Here is a 22,134-nt window from a genome sequence, read left to right on the forward strand (position 1 = left end):
CAAATTTAAAAGGTTGAATCACAATTGACAATAACCCACCATAAATCATTTTAAATGTCAGCATACCATACGCATTTCAATTTTCACCTTACAACATAGTGGCCATTTCTTATCCTTTATCCCACTCTAATGTATAGATTCTTGTCTGGCGCAGACCTGAAGGTGATGGAGCCCAGACATGCTTCATGTGTCTGCAGCTGGTGCCACTTGGTCCAGAAGACTTTGGACTACTGCCCTCAGTCACTTAAAGACACATCAGTACCTGCAATTTCTCCACGATGTGGCCTTAACCTAAGTATTTTACTGCCATCTCTATAGTTTCATACAGACCAGGAACTGTTCTGGACAAACATTTAGCAGACTCTGAAGGAAATGAAAATATGCAACAGCGTTAAATAACAATTTAGAAAGGTATGTGTGTTTTTTTTCCCCTTCAGTGTTGATCCAGTTAAAATAATCACAAAACACATCACATCTTCATTCTGTTATTCTTTATTTTCAAAAATTATACAAAAAGTGGTGCATTTTACTTATAATTCAGCGCACCACTATTTGAATACCTTGAATGATTTTTATTTGCTTTGAAATAATCGTGAATGTGGATGTGATAATCTGCCATCACTAAAGCTACTTTTCCATCTCTGACTTAGTGGGTGAGAAAAGTCTGTCTATAAACGCCAAAGCTATAAATGAATTCATAAATGTGTCTGTCCTACCTTACTTCTAAAGTAATGCTGTATCCATCACGGGAAATGTATTATTTATCTTAGAATGTGACCAGATATCATTTATTCAATACAAATGCTATCAAAATTTATGGAGATATATTACATTTGCTCTGTGAGAATAGGAGTGCATAAGTCATAGAAAGAGCATTTTGGAATCAACCAAAATGCAACTAGTTTAATGTAAATAATATTATGAACGTGGCAAGTGTATTTTTGTGATAGAATATATTTTCTTGAACATTTCCTACTTGTCGTCTGCAGTACTCTGGGCTTCGACCAGATCCACCATCACAGATCTCAGGTGCTCAAAGCTAGTTTTTCCCACCCACCCACCCACCCCTATTGTTCCTCTCCCGTCAGGTAAACACGGAGGGATAGACAGGGCAGCAATGCAAGTTACAAGTCCAAATCCAAGAATCTGCAAATGTGCTCCCTTCCCTCACTTCCGCTCGATGTCAAGCTTGAGTAGGGTCAAATTTATCAAAAAGTTAGTAATGCACAGCATTAAGATGTCAACTGTTATGTCTGTTAGTTTTCACACTGACAAAGTGCACAGTCGAGCCGGAGTTGGGTCCGTGGAGCAGCTCTAAATGTAAAAAAAATAATCACTCTGAATCTTTTTAAACCTCAACATATCGCCCCGTCAACAAACTTAACCCTATCTCAAAATCCAGTTTTTCCATGGTCAGGTGCGTGCATTTTATTATAAAGATGACTATGCCAAAACAAATATTATTTCTGAATCCTTCATTATCTTTTCTTCTGAAAATGGTCTAAAACAGCATGTGTTGGTATTAGATGATGCAGAAACAGCTGCCGTGCCTGACTGCACAGTGTCTCAATGTCAGCAGTTCAAAGCACTGGAAGACTGAAGGGGAGGAAATCTGATAGGTCACTGGAACCCAATTCCAAGGCTGAAGGACATTTCTTTCTTTCAACAATTGGGCTAACAACAGAACCATTAGCTCCTCCACCCCTTTGTCGATTCGAAACAAGAGTTAAGTATTTCATCATGAAAGATCATCATGCCAAATAATGCACTGCATTAAAACAAAATCACAAGATGAAATCAGCAATAATGGTTGAAGAGGGCATGCTTGAAGTGCACCCAAGTGGCAGTGTGCATTCACCTCTCTTCTGAAATAGAACCCCTAGAGTTCTAGTGTCACAGCATCCTTCATTAGTGCTCACCCCAGTCGGTAGCATGGGCATCATTAACAATATCAGAAATCAGTGAGTAAAGAAGGGCCATTCTTCATCTGACTGTCAGACGGCAGGCAGCAAGTTGTACTATGCTTGGTGCATCTGCACATGTTAAAGACACACGTGAATGCGTACAAATAAATTTACACGCGAGGCACCTTGATTAAAAATATGCTGCACAAATCAATGTGCAAGTTTCTTTCGAACTTCTCTGGCTTCTCTTTGTAGGTTAAAAACAGAAATAATTGAGGGTGAAGCTGTTGTTGTGAGTGTACGCTGCTTTGTAATGCAATTCCACTACACTCTGCTGCCCTCTGTTGGTTCATAGACTGTTGAGAGAGGCTTATCTTTTAATACCATTAGAGAGCTACAATTCAGGCGAGCTGGGAGAACACTCAATGGTGAAAGGCTAATCACATTTTCCAAAGTCAGATCCATCTTTTATTTATAGAAACTGTTCTAATGAATTATCTTGCATTTATTATGGAAGGAAAATATGTCCCAATAAAAATTAAATGATCAATATCAAGGAAGTCACATGACAAATAAGAACATAGCAAATATCGGGATTCATAATGATTTGCATAAAGAGGGATGTGCAACTAAAAAATGTCATCAAACTGGAATAATAAACCACGCCATCCAAACCTCAATTACAGAAGTCCCTTCAACATCCATAAAAAAGTCTGCAAAATATTTTGAATTGATATAAATTTAGTATTTCAATAATCTGTGTGACACAGGTGTTCATAATGTTGGTGTCCGTTGGAAAGAAAACTGATATACTTTGTAATTATTAATTTTGCTGGCAATTCACTATCATTTAGTTCAGTCTTAAAGCCAACATCACGGAAAGTAAATCCATGATATTATTGCCAGAGACATGCCAAAATGAATGTCCGATAAATGTACAACCTTACACCTAACGTGAAAAAGTTAGGGATCATGCCGAGAGCTATATTCTAACCCCATGTGAGAACACATTTGTGGGTATTATAGCGCAGGTATCTTGTTCTGATATGATTTAAAGGCTATCATTTTTGATCTGTGTAATAGCCGGAAATCCTATTGTATCAATTGTGTGGCAGCCCCAATGTAATATGTAATTTATTTGACACCCATCCCCCCCCCTCCCTCTCTTTTATTCTCACTACGACTTTAATGTTCTTACGAAAGAGGTACCTGTTTGTGAAAAATTGTGGCAGTTTGCGACCTTTAATTGATTATTCTATGATTAATCACATCGAACACAATTTGTACTCACACAACGCCACGCGGATTATTAAAATAAAATATGTCTGGAATGAAGAATTTTTTTTTTTTTAAATCTTCCTTTTTTATGAATATAGAATAAACTAATTATGTGAAATCCTTGCATGTGCCCACATTGACTAACAATGAGAGCAAATGGGAGCATGAAAGGGCAGGAAAATTCATCTTCCCCCAGGCAGGATAACTGTCGTTGCTCAAACAATGTCTTCAGTGGGAAAAGAAAGTACCAGTGAGAGCTCCCTCTCCACAATCTAATCATCTAGCCAATAAAATAATTTCCAAGGGGAAAGAATGCATAAGACAACTGTAAACTAAAACATACAAATTATTTACCCAGTTCTATGAATGAAAGCATGTGGGTGACAAAGACATTATCAATTGAGGTAAAGTGTAGGTCCATGATTAAGCCTTTGACCCCCAAATCAACAGCATTGACAATACTCCATTAATACAATTGAAGTAATTTGTCTTCTTGCTAATTAAAACATGTAAAATCCCTTGTCCTTAAACTGCTAGGAACTTGTTCCCATATCTAATTCGCTGTGCAGATAGTGTGTGTTTCAAACAAAATTGGCTACTCAAAAGAAAGTTTTACATATTTAGCCGCTTCTGAAAAGATAAGAACATATAGCATTATGACTCTGCTGAAAATAAATACCCAATATATAAATGATGCCTTTTTTGAGATTTGGAAAATATATTTCAAACCGAAAACAAAAACAATGGTGTAGCCGTGACAGACATTCTTCTGAAAGACAGCATGTACAAAATGCTTCCTATGCGCAAAATGGTCACAAAAACATTGAAAAGTGTTTATGAGAAAGATTATTTCAGTAGCTCAAACATCAAAGAGGACAGGGCACTCATTGACACTCATCTGGCTGAGGTTCAGCTTTCCGTGCTGGTCACAAATACAATACGGTGCAGGAATAAAGAGGTGTGTGCTGAAGCCTCGGGATTTCATTTTGCTCCCAGTAACACGCGAGCATCAGACTGTCGTCTGTCCCCTCTGTGAGCCAGATGCTTCCTCAGAGGGGCAGTTGCACCTAACATTTGCCATGCTCCTCCCACTCCCTTATCCTTGCTTTAATGGGCATTAAAAATAGAACAAAAAAAGCTTGTAGGTGGAAACAAAATACATACACAACATGCACACAGTTCTATGTATTCATTCTTCTGTAAAATGTGAAAACAAGAAAGGCCAGGGTCCCTCAGGATGTATCCAGCCCTTTTTAATATAGTAGTGGTGCCACCACGCATAAGACTCTCAAGTTTCTTTTATCCGTTTTAAAATCACTGTTTAGAAATTCCCAAAATAATAGTGGAAGTGTTAAGGGCTTGCTTTATTCTGCATGTTGTTGGCATACGTTTCTAGCTGTGAGGCAGCATTGGACAAAGTCACCAAGATGTTTCTCGGCTCTCTTTCAGAAGCTTCTCATGTGTCAGTAGCCATTGTTTGAGGTGATTTCCTCTTCCTCCCATATAATTACCAATCTGTCCATTGCTGCAGATCACCCTGTGACAGGGCACGATAATCGGCACCTGAGATTAAGGCAAAAAAAAAAAAATAATTGCACAAACGTTAAATTTTATTTATTAAAAACGTCGCCCCAGATCAATAGTAAACATTTCACAGAATTTTGCACACTCTAAATTGATTTCCATATTAGGGATAAAGGATTCAGAGGAAAGAGTTACAAAGCTTTAGTATAATTAGACGTAACCATTCACTCAGAGGCCAGCAAATGAGCATCTTAGGAAAGACAGGAATTAAAGTGGCAAATTTATTCCCTTTTTCTGCATGCTAGATTTATTATTACTTGTGATATATTTTACTGGTAGCTCCTGACAAAGCTGAGCGATACCCTAAATAATGATATTGATCATGAGGGTAAGAATATCAACATTGCAAACAAGCATTTGACACAATCTATACTATAATCCTGTGAATGTTCCATTTTTGGTCAACAACGCAGCTCATCTGAGATTTTGACTTTGCAGTGAATTATGTTAAATGTCTGCTATTCATGAAAATAATCTGAGAGGGTGGCACAGGACAGCTGCAGTTAGTTATACTGTCAGTTAGTTAGTTCTACAGCCTCACACCTCCAGGGAGCCACATTTGATCCTGACCTCGTGTGCTGTTTGTGTCGAGTGCCTGCATTCTCTTTGTGACCAAGTGGGTTTCCTCTGGGTGCGATGGTTTCCTTCCCACATCGCAATGACGTGCTGGTAGGTTAATTAGCATTACATTAGCAAATTACATTCTAGTGCCTGTTAGTGACAAAATTAACCAAAGGGGAGTTGAAGGCATGTGCGAAAGAGTGAAGGGGTACAAGGAAGTAAGTTAAGGGCAGAATAGGATTAGTCCCCTGGAAGCTGGCATGGACCCCAATAGGCCAAATGGCCACCTTCTGTATTGTAAATACAAAATACTTTTTTTATTTGTAAAATTTGCAAAACGTATCAATGCTCCCTTAAATTGAATCTTACAATGAGGTTTAGTCAGAACAAGATAATATACAAAGTGATTGTCAAATCTTTTTAAAATTCAGATGACAGTAGTGGTTCTAACTAAAATTACAAGAACAAGGTTATTAAAAAAATTACAAGATTGTAATAATAATTGCTAATCTTAGTACAATATGTAACTTTAATGCCTGGCATTTACACTATGCATAATTCTGCATGCAAACTTATTTAACTATAAATAAAAAGGTCTATAGAGGGTAGAGGGCCTTCCGGTGGTCCAATAGGAGGGGGACCAGAGGAGATGGGAGAATGAGCCAATACTGGGTGGTGAGGGCTCCTTCCCAAAGAAAAAGGCATGGAGGTGGAGGCGACGGAAGAAAAGTTCTGCATCGTGGCAGACCCTTCATAAACTATGAAGAAGGGTCTCGACCCGAAGCGTCACCCATTCCTTCTCGCCAGAGACGCTGCCTGTGCCGCTGGGCTACTCCTGTATTTTGCGTGTATCTTTGATATAAACCCGCATCCGCATTTCCTCCGTACACATTTCATCTTACGTAATTATGTTACATTTGTTCAGCACATGACTGAATTCATCAATACTTTGTTTCGAAAATATTTATTTATTTATTTATTTGACAATAAAGTATGCTAATGGAGTTCTAGTCTGAATGGAAATTGTTTTACATGCCTTACTTACTAATCTACAGAACATGGTTTATTTACTAATCTGCAAAATATTGTTCATAGATTTCAATTGTTTCTGCCAAAGTAACACTGCAGGAAATACTTGAAAAACCTGTTTTCTGGCAGTCCGCTGTACAGTATGGTCAACACAAACAAAATACATGGGTTACAACATTATTAAGTCACACTTTTAAATTGCCATCAGAATCAAAATAACTGTTAAATTCGTAATTAAATAGCTGTTAGCAAAAATGCTAAAACAGAGAGATAGGCAGTTAATAAGTATAAAGTAGTCATTAAATAGCTGTTACAAAATACTAAAACAGAGAGATAGGCAGAGAGATAAGCTATAAATATATGGCACAACTTAACTCTAAACTAAACACAATACTCCAAATGCAGCCTAGCCAAAGCCCTATAAAGCTGCATCAAGCCATCCTGGCTCTTATACTCTATGGATGTGTATTACTTCCTATCTGTAAAGCTGACAAATGTAAAGTAGTCGTATTGGGACATGAATCCACCTGGTATTGGAGTAACAGGGATGTAGAATTAATTCTATACATTTCTGACAATTTAGTCTCAGATTCTGAGCTGATTTTGTATTTGTGCAAAGGTTTCAGATTGGTCATTCATAAGTGATAGGAGCAGAATGAGGCCATTCAGTCCATCAAGTCTACTTCGCCATTCAATCATGGCTGGTCCATCTCTCCCTCCTAACCACACTCCCCTGCCTTCACTTCATAGCCCCTGACACCCGTACTAATCAATATTAACCGTACTAATCAATAACACCCATACTAATCACGTACATACTATGTGATGTCTGCCATTTTGGATGGAGTGACATAATTGTATAATCCTGATGAAATATGGACACTGGCCAAAGTTCAGTGTGCTAACTTTCCAAATAGTTTGAAGTCAACAATTAGCTAAATCATGCCCAAGGTAAGATAGTTGTGGTTACTTTTTCTTTCAAAAAGCTGAGCAGAATTTGTCTCTCGAGAGAAAATATATCTGGTAGGACAATGACAGGTGGATTAATTGCTTTGAGGAGAGAACAGGCTGGTGGGCTGAATATCTCTGTTTCCCACTCTATGCTTTCATATGGTAGTATCACCTGTTTTGAATGTTAAAATATGTTCATAGCGAGAGATTAAATTTGCATGACACGTGTATGTACTTATAGTTAAAAACTACGTGCGGTGAAATTGGCCATCCTAGCAAGACAGAAATATTCAAATCTAGCTAATCTGCTGATTATATTCACAATATTCCTTTCCTAATGAAGTAACTGTCAGCTTGTGGTCAAAGAGTAAAGATTAGTTCATTACAAAAAAACATACAATATTGAACAGGACAGCACAGGATCAGACCCTTCAGCCCACAATGTCTGTGCCAACATAATGCAAAAATAAACAAGTCTCACCCGCCTGTACATGATCCATAGCCATCCTTTCCCTGCCTATCCACGTGCCCGTCTATAAGCATCATAAACCTCACTATCGTTCTGCCCCCACCACCACCCTTGGCACTGCATTCCAGGCATCTACCACCCTCCGTGTACAAAGGCTTGCCCCCCCTATATCTACCTTAAACTTTGCCCATCTCACAGAGATGGTGGTATAATATCTCAACACAACCACTAAAAAAGGTAGAACCTCCAAACAGAATGCTTGCCTTCAATAAAATTCAAAATATTATGACTTGCCTTTCTATTATAAGAATACACCAATAGAATTAAATACAAACCTTGTCAACTTTAATTGATTTCATGTGTCTCTCTCTGTTTTCAAAAGGAACAACAGGGATGTGTGGACCAGTTAGCCCAAACTCAGCCATGAGGAAAATGCTAGAAGATGTTCATTAGGGAGTGGTAACAGAATGCCAAAAAAAAAAGGATTCTGTGGAGTCAACATGGATTTAAAGAGAAGAAAGTCATGTTTGAGAAATGTTAGATTTTTGAAGATGTATCCCAAAGTATAGATAAGGGATAAACCTGTGAATATGGTGCATTCGAAAATTTAGAAGACCTTTACTGAGGTCCCATACAAGAGGTTATGGAAAAAAAAGCTGATGCACATGGGATTGGGGGAATATACCAATGAGGACTATTAATCAGGTTGAAAACGAAGCAGGGAATATGTGTGTTGTTATCAGTTTGGGAGGCAGCATCTCCGGATAGAAAGAAAGGAAGTCACCCATTCCTTCTATCCAGAGATGCTTTGCTTCACCAACTTGTTATTGGAGGTGGATGTATGGCCAATGATGATTGAACAGTTTGGGACACTTGTCCCTATGGGGATTCTATTGAAATATACAACATCCTTAGGGACTAGACAGGACAGATAAGGGGAGGATATTTCCGCTGGTGGGGATATCTAAAGCTGGGGATCATAGCCTTATAATAAGCAGTTGGCAATTGAACCCTGAAATGTAAAGGAATCTCTTCATATACATGGAAGGAAATCTTTGGAGTTCATCCCTCATGGAGACTTTCAGTTTAGTTTACTTTAGTTGAAAGATACAGTGCAGAAGCAGGCCCTTCAGCCCACCGAGTCCGCACCGACCAGCGATCAACGAACACTTACGATATCTTACACACATTAGCGACAATTTACAATTATACCAAGTCAATTAACCTACAAACCTGGACGTTTTTGGAGTGATGCCGCCATCGAGTGTGGCAGTCTCGTCAGCAGCTGTCTGTCCTTTCATCCATTTTATTATTTTTAGTCTGTCTAAAAGTTTGTTTTTGGAGGTCTTTTAGTCTTTTTTATGTGTGGGGTTGGGGAGAAGGGGGAAAATGCCTTCTCAGTCACTACCTGGTTGAGGATGCATCTTTTCTCCGAGCCACATCTTCGCCCCCCCCCGCGGCCTACCATCTGGATGGGCGTGGCCTTTCCTGCCGGAGACTGGCCAGAGTTTCGGTAGCGGCGCAGCACTGAATTCCATCACGGAGTGGGCGATGCCTTACCGGGATCACCGTGTTGGAGCTCCGGAGTGTTGGGCCTGCCGACTTTAACACCGTGGAGCTGTGGTTTGCGGAGCTCCCAGCTGCGGGCGGTGCTGACTTTAACATCGCGCAGGCCTGGGATCTTTCGCCGAGGATCGCCAGTGTTGGAGCTCCGCCTGTGGACTTCGGAAGTCGCGGTCTCCAGTAGGAAGCGGCTGATTCAGAAACTCCAAACCGCTGAGAGTGTTCTTCCGTTCCGACGTCGGAGTTCCATCATCCCGGCGGGAGGGCCTGAAACATCGGGCCGCCGTTGTGGTGATTGCGGAGACCTCAATAGGCCCCGACACCAGGTGAACAAGAGGAAGATTTCTGAACTTTGTTGCCTCTCCTCACAGTGTGAAATGTTGATTCCACTGTGGGGGATGTTTTATGTTAAATTCTATAGTGTGTTCATCTTATTTGTGTGGCTGCATGGCAACTCAAACTTCACTGCACCAATTGGTGTATGTGACAATAAATCTAACTTGAACTTGAACTTGAACGTGAGAGGAAACAGGAAATCCCTGCGAAAACCCACACAGGTCATGGAGAATGTACAAACACTTTACAGACAGCACCCGTAGTCAGGATCAAACCTAGGTCTAAGGTCTGTCGCCTGGCCACAGTGTGGCCATCTAAAGACTGTGGAAGCATAGTTGCTGAGAATATTTATGACGGTAAAATGGTACATTTTTGGATATTAAGAAAATCCAGAATTTTATTGAATAATGGAGCAGGTAAGAAAAGCTAAATTACCTACTTTTGTGTTTATCTGTTATTTTTATATGAAAAATATATGAATGAACTGTAAAATAAAGGTTCAACAAACTTCTGAAGGTGTAAGCATGCTCACAGGCTATCTTTTAAACATATAAACCAGAAAGCGACTGGTACATTATGTTTATTATTAGGGGATTTTTTTAGGCAACTGCCGGCGATTGTCATAGTCGTAACAGGTCGCCGAAAAACCGGCGACAACTTACGTCATCCTGGCGACAACCTACGCGGCACCTACGTCAGGAGAAGTCAAGCTACGCTCATTGGCGTCAAACCCACTGTCACCAAAAATTTTTCAACATGTTGAAAATGGCGACCAGAAAGATGCAACAACTTTTTGCGCGACTGAGGAGACTACTCTCGGCAACGACCGGCGAACATGTGGCGACAAACTAGTCGCCTAAAAAATCGCCTAGGTGGGACAGGCCCATTACAGATATCTGATATTGGCAACTTTTGATGTACACAGACTCTTATATTTTGAAGGTGGAAGATTTTCCAGCATCTCCAGTTCCTTCTTAAACTCTTATATTTTGAGTTATTCCCAGTTAGTTCAAGATAGTTTAATTTGTTCTTGAAGCCTTCAGCAAGTCTGCTCATTTAAACCCATATCACAGGTCATCCTTAAAGAAAGAACACACACTCTATTAGTCTCTATAACACATATGAGATACTAAGTGGTGATCTTCGAAAATAAAAAAATATTACCCTCTAACGCTGGCTGGCAGGATATTGAAAGAAACCACCATAAAAATCTGATCTACATGGAACGCACTTTCAGAATTGAGAAGTTGCAAAGATACTTTAATTATATACTTATGGTTACTATGAAAAATAATAACAGTGATGTTGAATTTGACTTAACCAATGACAACTTGAAATTGGCCTCTGTAAATTGACCCATGTGGGATAACATTAAACTAATGTGAACAGCTGATTGATGGCCGGTGTCGATTTGGTGGACTGAAGGGCCTGTTTCCTTGCTGTATCTTTCACCAATCATTAAACAAAACATTCAAGCGTTTTTTGCACAGAGATGCGGTATAAATGAAACCTATTTTACAAAGTTTCCACTTATGATGTTGCTTTGACTTCACACCTTTTTATGCTGGCATTTTCTCTCAGTGTCACTGGACAGAGATGTTAATACCCTTTTCCCACTGGAAACAGCACATACCATTGGTGTGGATGCAAACAGATGGACAATGCAAGTCTGATAAAAGGACACTCGAAAAGTTAAATGCTCTCTTTCTTCTCGCACATTTTTCTCAATCTGTGTACAGCATATTGAGTATTTTATTGCACATTAAAGCATTCTTGTTTTTCCAGCAAAATATACTGTATCTCCAATACAAAAGAATATTCGTCGTTGCACATCCTATTTCAGATGTTAACCATTCCTCTGGCCTGTTCAAGTGTGACTGCCATTTTACTGATACCTAGTGTTAAATTATGAGCAGTTTAATGCCATGGACTCACATCATTAGGAAGCAGGTTGGGAATGACTCAATGACAATCGAATCAAGGGACAGGATTCTTGTAGCCTGAAGACAGATTTATACCCAGGTCCCAGAGGTGAAAGCATAATGTAGCAACTCTTTATCCCATACATTCTCTTCATTATAATTTTTAAGAGCATGCATTCCAGTTTGTTTTGTCTGTAAGATGACCTTGAAGTGACTCTTGCTTCATTGGAAGGTTGTGATAATAGGGATGTTTGCCAATACTGGAAATGTCATGCATGTGAAATGTCTGAGCTGGTAAGAAGGTAAACTGATGCCTTTATTTTTTATTGTCCAAACTCAATACACAGAATAAATGATTAGTAGGCATATGAATTGGGGTGAAAGCAGTGTGAAGGCCAGTGTGAAAATCCGATCTTGATTTCCATTAGTACTTATACTTAGGATAACTGAGGTACCTCCATCACAGTTTTGTGGGTAGGAAAATGATGTTTGAACATTTAACTCAATATCCTAGATTCTATGGGCCAGGCCTGCGCGATGTTAAAGTCAGCACCGCCCGCAGCTGGGAGCTCCGCAAACCACAGCTCCAGGGTGTTAAAGTCAGCAGGCCCAACGCTGCTCTCAATCTCTTTGCCTTACGTGAGTGGACAAAAGTCCCAGAAGTAGTGTGCATAAAAATGCTGTAGGTTATTGAACGCTATTCCACATACTTTGGCGATCTGTACAATAGCACATCAGGTACACAGAGGATTGAGAATCCACAGATTTCATAATAGTTAAGTCCCCAATTTTCCATTTCACTTTCCATCAACATGATAATTCATACTTGACAAAAGTGTGATACAATTAGATTCAATTCCTCGGTAAGTCTTTTTGGCAATAAAGTGTAGAACAATTAGGAACTGGTAGAATTAAACTTACGGTGTTTAAAGCACAAATTAATTGCTAACATGTTAACAGGAGTGATTGTAACATCGACAAATCTGTCATTAAGCCAATGCAATGAAATTTGTCCCATTTTGAAGTTTTTCACACTTTGTGCTTGTACAACAATAAATCAATAAGTAAACCATGGTTACTCCAGCTTTCAAATTAAGGACAACAAAAGTTAACTACATATTCACTAAGGTGCAACGCAACTCAATATTTTCCCTGTTCATGGTTTCAGTAAGTAAACAAATATAAATTAAGGGGAAGTCATCAATTCCTCGACGTAGAAGAAATCCTATTTTACTTTTCAGTGCCACTGCAACATTTTGTTCGTAGCATTCCCTTTTTTGGGGGGAATTTTGGTCACATCGTGATTTTGTAAATTCATTAGCTCAAACTACTGTCATCGTAAAATATTGTATTAAACGGTTCAATTAAAAATATATTATGGGAACTTGAATGACAGTGTGCAAAAACATCAGACAGAAAGCTCGGACTAGACAAACTGACATCATTTGCTGTCAATGGTGTTAAAAATTGTTTCTATTCAAAGTGATGACAGATTGTACGAGGAACTGTAACCCTTGAACTTTCCTTCCTTTTTCACGGAATTGTTTTTTTGCCCGTAAGAATGTACAGAAAAGGTGCTGGGAAATGAGCTTTTTTTTTTAATACAATCTAGAGACACGATTTAATGATACCATTTACATCCTATTAGTTTGTCAGATGTCATTGTATAATTCACTTTATCATCTCACATACTTTTGGCTATCTCATAATAATTACTCTAATATTACTAGCAAATAACAATATTAAAATATCAAAATATATGATTACCATAACTCCACTGTGGTGCTTGTCGTAGAATGATCAGGTACAAAATAAGTTATATCTTGGTAATTAAATAGTAATTTACCAATTCAAATTATACAGTTTATTTAGTTCGTAGTCTTCTCTGTTAGCATAACGTATAATGCAATTGCGCAAAACTGCTTTCAGTGCAGCTAAAAATCACATTTAACTTGTTCATTTTAAATGGGGTAACACATGTATAAACATTAACATCCTTCATGCAGGTCCAGAAGCTGGAATGCTTCTATCTGTGAAGTAAGAGTTCAGTTTGATTGACAACCTCTCTCTAGAACAGATTCATTCAATATTAAATTATTTATTGCCGCACTAGCGCCAAGACTTCAGTAATTTTTAAAACAAAAACAAAGCTGGTACAAATAGCCTGGTGGCACAGCTAGATGGTTGGGTGGCAGGGCTGTAACATTGATTTCATGACATTGTGAGCTCACGCTCCCTGGAGGACTACGAGAGAGTGGCATCAAGTAAAGATGAAATCATTTCCCCTCAGTTGAAGGAGATGACAACCTGCAGAAGGTGCCATCAACCTGCACTGTTTTCAACTACAATCAGGTAGTTGCTTATGAGGCACAAGCAGGAGCCCTTTATCCCTCTCAGATCAGCAAATCGAAAAAGTGTGAAAAATATTTTTGAAAAGACAGGAAGTGCATTTAGTGTGAAAAAGTTATTACTCTGGGTTGCAATTTACATCTGGTGAAGTTTTAAAGTGTGCATTATATGTTTTTCATTGAATATTGTATATTCTTTGCTTTGATGGTTGAATCTGTGACAATTATTTCCCCGATCTCCCCAACGCCATTATTTTACTTTGTGTTACTGCCCTCTCCCCTTCCTTGTTTGTTGGGTATAATTTCCCACGTACAATCGCTAAGTAGGATGGAAGGAAGTGGAGAAATTAAAATAAATCGATGGGTCAGATGACAGGTCAGAGATAGAAGGTACATGACAAGCTGAAACAAGGAGGATGTTTTCCATGTAGCCTGTGCGAGTTTGAATCTGAAAATCGCTGCAAAGGTGGAGGAAGCAGATGCAAACAGGCTTTTCAAAAAGGAAACAGAGGAGCAACTGATGGGGGGGGGGGGGGGGCACAAAGTGTTTGACTATGGAATAAGAGCTAGGAAATGGGATTAGGAACTTTGCTCCTCCTTTGAGCAGAATCACATTCTATTCTGAACAATTCCTTTTAGTTTACCATTCAATGGCCCGCTTCTTGGATAAACTCTGCAAAATCTACACCAAAGCTGCTGCCTCTAGTCTGTTTGAACCAATTATACTTCAAATATGCAACAAGTGCCTGCGCTACCGATTTCACAGTTAAAAATAACACTCAAAAGACAGGTGAAACTTAATTCTGAATTGTTGGCTGAAAGAAATGTTTTTGACATAGCATACCATTTTAAATATCCCCCCCCCCCCTCAATGCTCCTATCCAATAAATCTGGTCAGATACACACACTCTTTTATGTGTTGTGAATTTCCAAAAGCATAGATTTGTCTTGAACAAAAATAACATGAAGGAGCTTTTCAATCAATACTGGAATCCCTTAGATTCAGGTAACAGCTGAATATTCTCTCTAACTTTGCATTTTGTACTTCTGGCTAGAGCCCACCAGGGAAAGGACTTGTTTTCACTCCAGGCCTCATCAATACCTAAATCCTAGTGAACAAGTGACACTGAGAAGCTGTAATCAATAGCTCCCTGGGCGTTTTTTCTTCTGGTCAAATGGTTCAGCAGTACTGACAGCCCTGACACTTAGAACATGATGCTAAATCTTTATCAACAGCCATCTAGGTGACTGGCAAAACAAGATGCTGGCGGTCATTAATGCTCGTGGCAATCTGTGAATAAACTAACTCCCCAATAAAGCTCTTGTTTAAAAAAAAGTAAAGAAAAACTCTCAGTACCACGTATTGATTGTCTTTGAACTGCATTTAGTAAATCCTGTCAGTAGACTGAATGGTGTAGTGTTCAACAGTGGTGTCAAGCTCATTACTTCTTTTAGGCTTCAGACAGTGACCATTGCACTACAGCCAAGAGACAATAGAGCAGCATAATTGTACACACTCACATATCTATTCTCCTCTGTCAACAAACTGGGTTGCAACAGAAATATATCCACTTTCTATTTGTGGACACAATTTCAAAAACATCATTTTACTACTTTTTTTTAATATTATCTATTCATATATATCTGAACCAGGATATGTCAACAATGCATCATTTTTTAATTGAATGCGGGACCCTAGAACACATTTATTTGGCTTAAAATAAGACAATCGTAAATAAAATGTGTGAAGTTTGGAGTGCATCTTTCAAACCACAGACCTTTGCATTCCAGCAGGGTCAGGCTAGCAAGCACTAACTTCGAGGTTTCTCCATGTCATGCACTTTCCTGACTTGGAAAGATATCGCTGTTCGGTCAAATTTTGAGAACCCCCTTCCTGATGGGCCTGTCCCACTTACGTGACTATTTCGGCGACTGCCGGCACCCGTCATACGTTGTTGCAGGTCGCCGAAAATGTTCAACATGTTGAAAATCCAGCGGCGACCAAAAAGACACTACGACTCTTTGGGCGACTGAGGAGACTACTCACGACCATACAGGCGACACCCCGGCAACATGTCGCGGGGTGAAGCCTGCATGGTCATGAGCAGTCGCCCAAAACGTCGTACCTTGTTCTGGTCTCCGCTGGATTTTCAACATGTTGAAAATTTTCGGCAACCTGCAACGACCTGCAGTCGCCGAGAAAGTCACGTAAGCGGGACAGGCCCTTTACAAGTGAGAGGACCATCATCATAAAGACCACAGATGTTCAGGAAGGGAATTCAATATAACTTCATAGTCAATTATGAATGGGCATTAAACGCTGCATTTATATTACATTTCTGTGTAGTGGAAAGTCAGCAATTCCTTGCTTAAAGGTGTAGTGTTCACTTGCCTCAATCAACTTGAGCATGCATTGTTTTGTCTTTATCTGGACAGGGCTTGACCTCCACTTCATCTGTTTAGACGTTGGCCTAATATCCAGCCGTTGCACATGTCTAGGTGTGCGCTCCTTGAAACCAGCCCTTTCAGACCTCCAAAACATAGTATAATCCAATCTGCACTCTGTGTTTGTTTACTGGGGCGTTTTATAATGAAGCTTCATTGTCTCAAGTAATCTAAATAGATGCTTCACTTCACTTCTAATCCACAGTCCCAGCATGTGGCTGTCCTGTGAATCTAACCCCTGGTGAGCAAACCATAAGACATTTTTGTGCAGGCTTACGTTTTTCAGTAAAGCAAACATCTGAAAAAGTGGAAAGAGAATGCAAAGTATTTATTTCTGATGGCCCATTCTTGGCTCTGCGGAAACAGCCATTGCCATTATTTATCTGAAGCAACATCCCATTTGAAATTATGTCACAGTTGGATGAACTTTGTAAGGGGCCTCCTACAGCTAAACTGGAAGTCACAAAAATCATTACCAGACTCATAACTATGCAAAAGATCAAATTTCATCTGTAAGGCAACATAAGTTGCTATAGAAAGCGAGAATCATGATTCTCTGTGTTTAATGCAAACTTTGCCCCAGCATTTCAGCAGCACCTGAAAACACTATGAGTGCACTATACTTGTGTTCCAGTGTCACATTTGCTTAATACTGGTAACTATTTACAGTGATCCACGAATACTAGAGGGAAATATGGGCACAAGGAACTGCCGATGCTGGTTGCCAAAAAATACTCAAAGTGCTGGAGTGACTAACTCTGCGGGTCAGGCAGCATCTCTGGAGAACATAGAAATTAGGTGCAGGAGTAGGCCATTCGGCCCTTCGAGCCTGCACCGCCATTCAATATGATCATGGCTGATCATCCAACTCAGTATCCCGTACCTGCCTTCTCTCCATACCCCCTGATCCCCTTAGCCACAAGGGCCACATCTAATTCCCTCTTAAATATAGCAAATGAACTGGCCTCAACTACCCTCTGTGGCAGAGAGTTCCAGAGATTTACCACTCTCTGTGTGAAAACATGGTCTTAGAGGGCTGGGGTAACTCAGTGGGTCAGGCAGCATCTCCGGAAAACATGGATAAGTGACATGATCCTTCTTCAGGCTGAAGTGGGGGGAGAAAAAGCTGGAAGAGAGGTTGGGGGCAGAACAAAGCCTGGCAAGTGATAGATAGACAAAATGTGTAGAGAAGAATTGCAGGTGCTGGTTTATACCAAAGACAGACCCAAAGAGCTAGAGTAACTCAGTGTTTAAGAAAGAACTTCAGATGCTGGAAAAATGGAAGGTAGACAAAAGTGCTGGGGGATCTCAGTAGGTGAGAAAGCATCTATGGAGAGAAAGGATGGGTGACATTCCGGGTTGGGACTTTTCCTTTTTATCCAGAGATGCTGCCTGACCCGCTGAGCTACTCCAGATAGGTAGATATAGGCGAGTGTGGATTTGATTGGTAGATGGTCGGACAAAGGCAACAAATGAGAAGACAAAAGGTTGTGCGATAAGGAGAGAAGTGGCATGAAATGTGAAGCCAGAGGAAGGAATAGAGGTGGAAGGGGAACGAGAGAAATCCAGTTGAGGCACAGGGAGGAGATGGGGAAGAATTAAGGGGGGGAGGGGGGTAATTTTTAGACAGCTCACCCAGCAAGGGGATGCACAGCCATTATATTTTAAAATATTTCTTCAGTTACCAAACCACGGATCTTGCTCTTTACCTCATTCCATCTCCACACTGCATCATCATTGTTCCCAAATCCTCTCTAACCCAATAATCACTCTCTTGGAGCAAGGTGCAACACCTCTCACTCATGAACCCTGCACCTCCCACCCCTATTACTGTTCAGACCCTCTCTCCCCAGCACTTCATATGAGCAAGACTTGCATGTTCTTAATGACCCCCTACAAAGATTAATTATTACAATCCATTTCCACAGGAGGCGCGTTTGCACAAATTCCAAGAACTCTTCTTCCTCTTCTTCTTCTTCTTCTTCTCCTTCTTCTTGCATTTGAGGCAGCAGAAGTCGGCAGCAGGGTGATGCCATCCGGTTCGACATCCGTAGGTGTCCACCCTAAAAAGTGAGCGTGCTCTGTGTTGGCGCCAAGCTGCGGCGCTGCTGCTGTCTCTGTTTGTTGTCGTTCTCCTGACTGAGGGCTCTCCACGGGGAAGTCGACAACATGAGCCCCCAAGAACAAGTCACCCCTCAGTATAAAAACATGTCACCCCTCAGCATAAAAAGGTGTGCTGCTCATCACAGGACAAGGACAGCCTTGGGCAAGCTGAATCGTATCACTGGACGGGACATTATACAAAGGGCCTTCATACCTTATCTCCTGATATGTTCTGCATGATAACCTACACCTTATTCATCGTTCACTGTCATGGTACACCAGTCATTGAACGTAGGCATGCAGGTGCAGCAGGCAGTGAAGAAAGCGAATGGTATGTTAGCATTCATAGCAAAAGGATTTGAGTATAAGAGCAGGGAGGTTCTACTGCAGTTGCACAGGGTCTTGGTGAGACCACACCTGGAGTATTGCGTACAGTTTGGTCTCCTAATCTGAGGAAAGACATTCTTGCCATAGAGGGAGTACAGAGAAGGTTCACCAGACTGATTCCTGGGATGTCAGGACTTCCATATGACGAAAGACAGGATACACTCGGCTTGTACTCGCTAGAATTTAGAAGATTGAGGGGGGATCTTATAGAAACGTACAAAATTCTTAAGGGATTGGACAGGCTAGAAACAAGAAGATTGTTCCCGATGTTGGGGAAGTCCAGAACAAGGGGTCACAGTTTAAGGATAAGGGGGAAATCTTTTAGGACCGGGATGAAAAAAACATTTTTCACACAGAGAGTGGTGAATCTCTGGAATTCTCTGTCACAGAAGGTAGTTGAGGCCAGTTCATTGGCTATATTTAAGAGGAAGTTAGATATGGCCCTTGTGGTTAAAGGTATCAGAGGGTATGGAGAGAAGGCAGGTACAGGATACTGAGTTGGATGATCAGCCATGATTATATTGAATGGCAGTGCAGGCTCGAAGGGCCGAATGGCCTACTCCTGCACATATTTTCTATGTTTCAATCTCCCTGTTCCTTTATTTTTCAGGCCAGGGCACTAAAGTTGAAGGACGTTCCTTTCAGTGTAAGGTAACCAATCTTTCTGAAGGTGCACGGTCAAGTAAGTGGTATTTTGGTGCTAAATAGAAAGTCTGTGTGGAGTCACAAGAAGCTGCAGATGCTGGGATCTTGAGCAAAACATAGCTGAAGGAACTCAGGGGGAGGGAGTGGACAGACGACATTTCAGGTCAGGACTCTTCAGACTGAAGAACTGTCGGGAGTGTTGTTTTTCAAATGAGGCATTCAAGTCTATGTCAAGTGTGCTTTCTCAAGTGGATGGGAAAGCTCCCTTGGTACCATTACAAAGGGAACAGGGGAGATGTCCTCAGCATCCCAGCTAATACTTATCCCTCAATCAATATTTAAAAAATCATTATGCCTTTGCTGTTTACGGGAGGTTGTTGTGGACAAATTGGCTACTACGTTTCCTACATTAAGCACTTCAGAAGTATTTTATTCACTGAAGTGCTCAAGACAATGAGAGGTCCTGACAAATTATAATAGGAGATTCTTCTGCATTGTTCTCTTGGCACAAAACAAGCAAAGTAAACGTGAATAATGCCAGACAGCTTACTGTTTGTTCCCTTATATCCTGTTTCATTCTGTTCATCAGTAAAGAGATGCCACTGGCATAGAGAGTTCACGGGCCGCTCCAATACATCAGTGACCAGGAGGCAGAGCGATGATATTCACCGAGTCACATCTTGCATAACATTGTTGGGTAACTATGACCCTCTCAGATATAATCTGTGTAGTTCATTTGTTCTGATTTGAAGCTCACGTTATAGCTATGACAGGCAACACAGCTTGGTGATAATTCCTTTATAGACATAAAGGGGGCTGATAATTTGTTCCTCCATAAGACTGTAGATGTCCCGCCATAAACATCCATTACAGCTGTGGCCTTCTGCACAGTACCTTTCTTGAAGAGTCTCGACCCAAAATGTCACTCGTTCTTTCTCTTCAGGGATGCTGCCTGGCCCGCTGAATTACTCCAGCATTTTGTGTTTATCTTCAGTGTAAATCAGCATCAGCAGTTCCTTCCTACACCTCTCATCTCCCGGCTGCTCCTGATCACCCCTTTTGATTCCCTCCATCACTCCATCCTCCCATCTTGAAAGGCAGAGCTGCCGGGTTCCTGACGACTGCAGAGGAACTGTTTTAAAAGCAGCCAAAATTATCCAGCAAAAAAATTAGAATTAAAATGATTTGAAGAAATCAGAAATCAGGCACAAAAATGATCAGAGATGGCCAGCAACCTCTACTGCAGTTGTACAGGGTCTTGGTGGAGTATTGCGTACAGTTTTGGTCTCCAAATCTGAGGAAGGACATTATTGCCATAGAGGGAGTGCAGAGAAGGTTCACCAGACTGATTCCTGGGATGTCAGGACTGTCTTATGAAGAAAGACTGGATAGACTTGGTTTATACTCTCTAGAATTTAGGAGATTGAGAGGGGATCTTATAGAAACTTACAAAATTCTTAAGGGCTTGTACAGGCTAGATGCAGGAAGATTGTTCCCGATGTTGGGGAAGTCCAGGACAAGGAGTCACAGCTTAAGGATAAGGGGGAAATCCTTTAAAACCGAGATGAGGAGAACTTTTTTCACACAGAGAGTGGTGAATCTCTGGAACTCTCTGCCACAGAGGGTAGTTGAGGCCAGTTCATTGGCTATATTTAAGAGGGAGTTAGATGTGGCCTTTGTGGCCAAGGGGATCAGAGGGTATGGAGAGAAGGCAGGTACGGGATACTGAGTTGGATGATCAGCCATGATCATATTGAATGGCGGTGCAGGCTCGAAGGGCCGAATGGCCTACTCCTGCACCTAATTTCTATGTTTCTATCAGTAGTGAATGAGCTTTATAATAAAGCACTCTTTAAAGATTTCTGCTGTATCTTTGTTGCATTGTTTGTTGAATGAGCGAGTTTATTCTATGGCGAGTCAAGAGTTAGGACAGAACAAATTAAAAAATACCCTGATTTTATTTAAGCCTTTAACAGGATTCTTTACCAGATTTCAGGTAATAAATGGGGCTATTCAATCCTGCCATGTAATTTTCTCTATTATACTTGAAAATATCAGCTGCACAAACAAATTTCAATGTCACTAGTCTTGGACTTCAGATGTACATAACAAGATACATTCACAGTAAAACCATTTTACTTCAACCTCCTTACGGATAGGCATAAGTAGAGGTGATATCTTGTTTAAATTGAATGCAGTCATGAAAATGACCTTGAACTGATCAATCTTCCATTCCCTCACCTCCAAGAGCCTTTATGATTCTTTTATGGTCCCCTGTACTGTTCTAATGAGCTTGTTAATTGAACTCCACGTTTGCCCTTTGAGGACCACAGACCTTAAAATCAATCTGAAATACAGTGAAGTATTTGAAGTTTATTCTCAGTTAAGGTGAGTTGATCCACAACGTCCTTCGCATAATTTGTAGCAAAGGCATTTCACTCCCAACTGCTATTGACTCCTCTTCATCCTCCTGACAAAGTTGGAAGGTCACAGTATGAATTAAGTGAAGCACACTAACTACAAAGGCATATTTGTCAGATATGTACTAAAGGAATTTGGCAATACCTTTGCTTCATTGTCAATGTAGCTACCATCCATACTACTGACGA

General features: G+C 40.4%; 1 protein-coding gene across 5 annotated transcripts in view; it reads right to left on the reverse strand.

The window, feature by feature from the left end:
* Positions 1-22,134, reverse strand: part of mgmt (O-6-methylguanine-DNA methyltransferase) — a 434,918-nt gene that overhangs the window by 81,614 nt on the left and 331,170 nt on the right. For 3 of the 5 annotated variants that reach the window (XM_055646684.1, XM_055646686.1, XM_055646688.1), the window contains one exon: positions 477-4,745. The exons of the other annotated variants lie outside the window; for them this stretch is intronic. In XM_055646684.1, coding sequence (XP_055502659.1) covers positions 4,602-4,745 — 144 coding nt within the window. In that variant the 3' untranslated portion in view covers positions 477-4,601. Of the gene's footprint in view, positions 1-476; positions 4,746-22,134 lie in introns of those variants that run through there. 5 annotated transcript variants of the gene reach the window in all.

This window comes from Leucoraja erinacea, chromosome 15 (genome assembly GCF_028641065.1).
Source record: "Leucoraja erinacea ecotype New England chromosome 15, Leri_hhj_1, whole genome shotgun sequence".
Classification (NCBI taxonomy): Eukaryota; Metazoa; Chordata; class Chondrichthyes; order Rajiformes; family Rajidae; genus Leucoraja; species Leucoraja erinaceus.